The sequence below is a fragment of the Pelmatolapia mariae genome, linkage group LG6 (genome assembly GCF_036321145.2).
Source record: "Pelmatolapia mariae isolate MD_Pm_ZW linkage group LG6, Pm_UMD_F_2, whole genome shotgun sequence".
In the NCBI taxonomy this organism is placed as follows: domain Eukaryota; kingdom Metazoa; phylum Chordata; class Actinopteri; order Cichliformes; family Cichlidae; genus Pelmatolapia; species Pelmatolapia mariae.
In genome coordinates this window covers 5722277-5729714 of record NC_086232.1, presented here as the reverse complement: position 1 = coordinate 5729714, position 7438 = coordinate 5722277, and the positions used below count along the sequence as shown (strand labels likewise).

At 41.4% G+C, this 7438-nt stretch overlaps 1 protein-coding gene across 1 annotated transcript; it reads left to right on the top strand.

Moving 5' to 3' along the window:
• Window positions 1-159: 159 nt before the first annotated feature.
• Window positions 160-6048, top strand: taf5l (TAF5-like RNA polymerase II, p300/CBP-associated factor (PCAF)-associated factor). Its single transcript, XM_063475723.1, has 5 exons — window positions 160-359; window positions 833-974; window positions 1512-1616; window positions 2189-2949; window positions 4128-6048. Exons 2-5 carry the CDS (start codon window positions 836-838, stop codon window positions 4923-4925), a joined length of 1803 nt encoding a protein of 600 aa, XP_063331793.1. The 5' UTR covers window positions 160-359; window positions 833-835; the 3' UTR covers window positions 4926-6048.
• Window positions 6049-7438: the final 1390 nt, after the last annotated feature.

The window sequence follows — 7438 nt, the reverse complement described above, 5'->3', positions numbered from 1 at the left end:
TAGCTGACTTTTATCAACTACAACAATTATATTTTATCAACCTAATAACTGTGTTCTAAGATTTTTTTTCTTCTCAGGAAATCTGTTATCTATAGATTTAGCCTTGAGCTTGAAACTAACGGGGAGCCAGGCGAAAGCAGTAGATTAACGACACCTAGAATTGCTGATTAAAGATGAGAGCGGCCAGCTAGCTTAGCTGCTTTAGCTAGCATGAGTTGATGGAGTCTGACAGGGTTGGATAACCACGATGGAGCGGCAGCGAACGGCGTTGATGTAGTAGTTATAGCCAGATACAGTGATGCGTTAAAAGCGGTCGGTTTGGATACAGTAACTGAAGGCGGACAGCAACACGTTATGCAGTAAGTAGCAATGTCCAAATAATGATGGTACGGCATTAATCCCGCTAAAAGTTTAGCGGCCAGGCCCACTTCTAGCATTAGGAAGTTAGCCAGTTAGCTTGGTGTAAGCATCCTCCTCTACTGTCGAAACTTGACAGCTTTACACTGCATGCCTAGTTCTTTGCTGACTTTCAGGTTAGTTGGCACGTATCTTTGTAGTGCTAGCTGGGCCCTTTGTAATGCTTGTAACGTAAACACGCCAGCGTTGCTTTGCTATGTAATTAGCTACTAGGTGATGCTGTGCTCAAGAGGTTTAATTTGACCATGGAGATGATGAATGAGAATTTTTAGTAGTCACAGACATGTATCATATTTTGTAGTCCGTTGTGAGCACGAAAACAGTTACTATATGCTTCCGATTTATTGGGTGGATGAGCGAGAGAAGGTGCTGTGAAAAGTGCCAGGTGTCTGACACTGTAGTTTGTGCTCGTAAGGTCATGAAGCGGATTCGCACTGAGCAGATCCAGTATGCCGTGGCTCAGTACCTGAAGAGGAGGCAGTATGTGGACACTGACGGCTCCCTGAAAGGAGCCAAGCTCTACCAGTCCCCCGAAGAAATGGCTGCAAGTCTCACGGGTAAGATGATGATGATGATGATTCCAGCCTAATTAATAGATCGCACATCCACATAGTTATGAGAAAAGAATGATCACACGAAAACACTACACATACACCACAGGATTGGCTTCACTGCAAAAATTAGCACTGCCGCCTCAGTGCAACATGGATTTGGTTTTGGGCTTGAACCTTGTAGAGCCTAGAGCTGTCTATATGGAGTTTCCATGCTCTCCATGGGCCTGCTTGGGTTTAATTCCACAGTGCAGAGACATATGTTAGGTAATTGGTGATTCTAAGTGATTGTGAGACTGTGTTTTTTGTCTTGGTTTGTTTGTTTTGTTTTAACCCTGTGTTAAACTCCTGACCTTTCTAAGGTGTACCATAAGACAGCTGGGATAGGTTCCAGCTCACCTGTGTCCCTAGGATAATTGGTTAAGATAAATAATCTATTTTCATAATGCAGTGTAATGTATTTGAGCCTTTGATTGGCAATATTCTATGTAATTAACACTTTTCCTGGTTTCTTCTTTATCTTCTTTCTCTATGTCTGAGCAGTGCAGACGGAGTCAGGATGTTCCAATGTCGTTTCTGCTGCACCATGCCAGTATGACCCACAGCAGTATGAGATTCAGTATTCCAAGCTCCGTGCCTTCCTGTCAGGTATGAGCTCTACATCACTGAGTGGATGAGTCTAGACTTGCACATCTATAATTGTAGTTGTTCCCAAAGTTTATGCCTCGGCTCCACTTTTTTAGGTAGTGGTAAAGCTGCATCCTAAGCAGCAGAAAGAGACAAAGGTTGTGGACGACTGGGGCTTCTTTCTGAAAGATGACATATTGCTGCAGTTTTAAATATTTTCCTTTTCTCTGATAATTGTGCTTTTGTATTATTGACCATCCAGAGCTGATATTTTTTCATTTTGTCAACATTTCTTAAGCTGTTTTTGTGCGAGTCCACATTGTTTTGTCCTGACTGTTAAGAGAGAAACATGGATTACAAACTTTGGGTTTAAGATTTGTCTTTCATACATTTATGTTCGTATTTATTTGTTTATTCATTTACATTTTTTGAAAGGGCATGAATAACAAAATGGATGATTATTGGCTTGTATACAAACAGCTCCACATGGATATCGAGAATGAGATGATGGAACTGTGTTACGATATTGTTAACCTTTGTTGTTACTGATTACAAAAGCCTAAAAAATATACATATTTTTTTCTACTAAATAGAAGCAGACATATCCTGGGCAAAAGAGGTGAGCAGTGTCCTCTATCCGCTCTTCGTCTACCTCCACCTGGACATGGTGCGCTTTGGACTGAAGGGGGCTGTGGATGGTTTTTACAGTCGTTTTCATGGCGCCTTTCTTCAGGACAGTGAGCAGCGTACCATCATAGAGCAGCTCCGCCATGTCCTCAGTGCACAAGACATTGTGACCAACCCCAAGCTGAATGCTTTCCTAGAGCACAAATATGTGGTTCACCTGACGGAGCCAGCCTACAGCTACCTGCTGCGTTACCTGCAGAGTGAGGACAACAGCGCCCTCTGTAGGATCCTCAGTACACACCTGCAGCTGGAGGTCAGTGCCTCGAGGCGGACAGACTACCAGCTCTATGGAGCTGCTGGCGGATCTACAGCTGCTCCAAACTCCACCTCCTCCTGGGCAGGAGTGGATGGAACAGAAGGCGGTGATGGGGTGGAGGTCCCAGCAGGGATCCCACAGAATGAAGCAGCCCTTGAGGCTCTGCAGGACTGTGTCAAGAAAGTCCGCGAGGGACCACCGTCACTCACCACTGTCTGTTTTTACGCCTTCCACCACACAGAGCAGATGCTGAACACTGCTGAGGTCTCGGCTGATAGTCGGTTGCTGGCCGGTGGATTTGACACCTCCACGGTAAAGCTGTGGAGCCTCCGTGCCAGAAAGCTTAAGGCCAGGCCCCATCAGGCTGATGTGTCACACATCCACCTGGCATGTGACGTACTGGAGGAGGAAGTAAGTAGACATTGTTATGAGAAGTCTTCACCTTAATTGTTTCCATATCTTCTTTTTCTTTTTTAAAATTTGCATGTGTTTCTTTTGGTGTACAAAATCTGAGAAAATGTAGGAAAATAATCCTGAGGACAAGACAAAGTTTGTCATGAGAACAGAGACACAGTGGTGAAGTCTTGTTTACAGTGGTGATGGACAGGCTGACAGATGAGGTCAGGTAGGAGTCTCCATGGACTATGATGTTTGCAGATGACATTGTGATCTGTAGTGAGAGTAGGGTGCAGATGGAAGAGTTGGAAATACAAATTACATGTATGTGACTGAGAGGAAGATGTTGGAAAGTTGCAGGCACAAGGAGTAGACGTTGACATGAGTACATGAGTTTAAATACCTGAGGGCAACCTTCCAAAGCAACAGACACAAGAGGCGAAGAAAAGGGTGGAGGCAGGGTGGAGAGGTATGTCAAAGGTGTGACAGAATGATTGCAACAAGAATGTAAGGGAAGGCTGATAAGATGTAGTGAGCAGAGCTGAACCAATTGCAATTTGCTCAGTTAAAATGTGTAACCTGCTGTTATTGATTTTCTTCCTATGAACCATAAATTACAGCAGATACAAACAATTTAGTTTGTCTTCAATGCAAATACTTAAAAAATATTATAACAGAAGAAATTATTGCCCCCAATATTATTCTCCAAAGCTGGAGTTAGTTAGATCTTCTTTCACTGAAACATCTGAAACCAAGTTCTTTGCTACTGGAAAGAGGTAGAAATGATAAAATGAGTTTTACTTTGCCAACCAAAAGGAGGCGCAACAGCTTTATATAGTTTATTTTTCAGTATATTTATAAATTCATTAGACAACAAGGAATTTTTTTTCTTTCTTTTTTTTTTTAACTGAACTCCTAACTGCTTTGAATTTGTTTTTTGTTTTTTTCCTTTGCTTGCACATACCAAGGTTGCTAGCTTATGGCGGCCTCTACGCACTGGATAGCTTTAACTTTAGCCACTTCACTTCAGGTCCTTTTTAAAAAGACCTGCAGAGTTAAAGATTAAAAATCTAAATTTACTAAATAATTTAATGTAAAAACAAATGAAATAAATGGTGTACATTATTTTTAGATTAAGCTGCATAGGAACAAAATCAAGTACAATTATGTAATCTTTCATCATTTCTTCCAAGGTAGATGAAGAGGACAGCTCAGGCAGTGAGATAAAGACACTGCGAGGTCACAGTGGTCCAGTATTTCGTACCGCCTTCCTCACAGACAGCTCCGGCTTGCTCTCGTGCTCTGAGGACACAACCATCCGCTACTGGGACCTGGGCAGCTTCACCAACACGGTGCTCTACCAGGGGCATGTCTACCCGGTATGGGATGTGGACGTCAGCCCCTGCAGCCTTTACTTTGCCAGTTGCTCTCACGATCGCACCGCCCGTCTCTGGACATTCTCCCGGACATACCCACTGAGGCTCTATGCAGGGCATCTTTCTGATGTTGACTGTGTGAAATTCCACCCGAACTCCAATTATTTAGCCACCGGGTCCACAGACAAGACTGTGCGGCTCTGGAGCACCCAACAGGGGGCGTCTGTTCGCCTTTTTACAGGCCACCGTGGCCCTGTGCTCTCACTCGCTTTCTCACCAAATGGCAAGTACTTGGCGTCCGCTGGTGAGGACCAGCGGGTGAAGCTGTGGGATTTGGCATCTGGGACTTTGTTCAAAGACCTAAGGGGACACACAGATAGTGTCACCAGCCTGTCCTTCAGTCCGGACAGCAGCCTAGTGGCATCTTCATCTATGGACAACTCAGTGCGGGTGTGGGACATCCGCAACTCCCACGGTGGGACGTCAGCTGACAGCTCGTCCAGCGAATTGGTGGGAATGTACACTGGAAACACCAGCAACGTGCTCAATGTCCAGTTTATGGCCTGCAACTTGCTGCTGGTGACGGGAACCGCACAAGAGAAAGCGGAGCAGTAGATGTAGCTGTCACATCTGGTGCTCTTTTGGGCGAGAGCTGAATGTTTCCCTATGTCTGAAACTCAGGAGCCCGATCCTTGTTTTGCTCATTAATTCTTGGCATAAAAACAGAGATACATGTTTTTGTTTTCTTTCCTTCAAATTTCATTCTTCATGAACTGGCTTTTTTTTTTTTTTTTTTTTAAATAAAGAAATAAATTACAAAAGTGAATTCACGATATGTCAATATTGAAGAATCTCCCAGTTTCTTGTTTAACTGATGGTCTAAAAATTGTGAAGTTCTGTTTTTCTGTTGTGATGTAAATTCAGGAAATATTGTTACTGTTGGAATAACTGACATTATCAGGCAGCTTTACCCCAAAAGAAAACTTTAATATTTCAAACCTGAGAAGTGTACAATAAAGTACATTCAACATTGACTGGCTTTCTTTGGGTTAGGCAGCTAGACAAAGCCTAAACCCAAACCCCATCTGTCACAATTCTTTATCAGCTTTCACTGCTAATTCAAGCTCTTCTTCTGGTGTTTGACGTGTATTTTAACTCTTCACAAAATGAACCAAATGCTACCTTCTTTAGCCAAAAGGAATAGGGCAGATATTATTTATTTGTAAATAATATACAAAGCAAAATGCTGTTACTGCAAATAAGGAGAAGAAAACCACTCTGTGTGGTCTCAGTGCAGCCGTGCATTTGCAGAGTATGACAGCTTCTCATTCTGTAAGAAGAGCATTCAGGTCTGGTGGCGATGTGGAAATTGCTGAAGGTCTTTGACAAAATTAAATGCAGTGACTGAATATTCTGTGACAACCAGAAATGAAAATGAATGATGTCTAAAATTTAATGAAAATGAAGACCAAACAAAAGTATATATATCTACATTTTCTTTATCACTAATTGAATGCATGTTACTTCACATGGCCATTTGGCACATAGATTCTTTACACTCATCATAGCATACCTTTCTTCAGTAAAATGGGTTTTCAGTTGAGTCGAATCCACATTGTAATTCAAGTAGATCACCATCAGAAGAACACTGAAAACAACCACCTCCTGCCAAGTTTGTCTTCAGCGCAGTAACTGTATCAGTGTCTTTGAAGGTATTAAAGTTTTTTTTACACAAGCATGCACTTAGTATATAGAGTCTGGTATACTGAGGTGCATACATGGGACCAAAATAAGTTAGGGTAGCTGACTATAAAGTGCTTTGCACCATAGGTGACAGTGAAATTTCTTTGCACATGCTCACAGTGTAGTTGTTTTCAGCCACGCCCACTTCTGAACCAACTCGATGTTTGCATTGTGGCAGAGCAGGAAATAAGTTGACACGGCCGCTCTTACTGGCAGATTGACACTGAAGGCTGGTAATGGTAGTTTTGTTCTGAATTTTTGTCTTAATTCAGAAAGTTTAATGTCCACAGTAATTGTGGTATTTTTTTTTAAAGGAAACTAACCTGTGTTCATGTCCTCTCACAACTGTCTCATTACCTGATTTAGGAAGATGAAGGAAGTCTGCTGATTTATTTGTGTTGATGTGCTCAATATTGACAAAATGAACGTTACAAAGATAATGTTGCTCGGTGTGTTTTAACATGTAGGTAGATGCTTCCAGTAAATAACTATCAGGCCTCCTGCTAATAAATAACTTTCCTAACTAATCTAGGTCTATCTACACTGAGAGTAACTATTGCTTCTAAGATGTATTAGGTTAAAGAGATTTGATGTCACCATCCTGAAACCACTCGACATAATCACCTAATATTGCTCCTTGTTGGCAGCAGAGACTGGACTGAAAACACACGAAAGTATGTTAAAGAAATGATTGTGGACTGTTAAGGGTCGTCTCAAACATAGCACATTGTTTAGTGTTCTGTTTGGCTCACACGTCCATCACTGGTTGGTAGCTATGTTGCTAATGGAATAACTTATATTTGTTTTTGTTTTCACTTTTCAGTTGTGAAATGAGATATGGAACTGATATCATGTTTGGCTTATGGAATGCTGGTAGACAAGACCACATTTATAAATCCTATCAAGTTTAAAAATTATTACGTTTTAAAGGTTCTTCAGGGACAAGCAAGTTATTGTGAATTAACAGCAGAAAAATGTGATTTTTTTTCTTGTTCTACAGCAGCAGGTCGTGTCTGAGTGCCCACTGTAGCTGTGGGTGTAAAAACTCTCATTTCTAAGCATTGAAGGCTGTTTTTTTGGTTTGTTTATTTTTGGAAAAAAAAAATCTAACTGTGCAATTCATAAAAATTGTAAATAGACATTATTTTTGTAAGTTTTGGGGGGCCTTACTGGTAACACAGATATTCCTGGGTTATTTCATATAAAGTCTGGTTAGGGTTTGATGTTTTATTCATAAATCCAGCCTGGAACTTTTCTTTTGGTGGTCACCAAGCTTTCTGTTTTCTTTTGTAGTCCAAAACAAGAAATAACAATTTCTTTTTAACAATGTCAGATTTCATTCCTTTTTTGTTGTATCATATTGATGAACAATGAAGGACACTGAA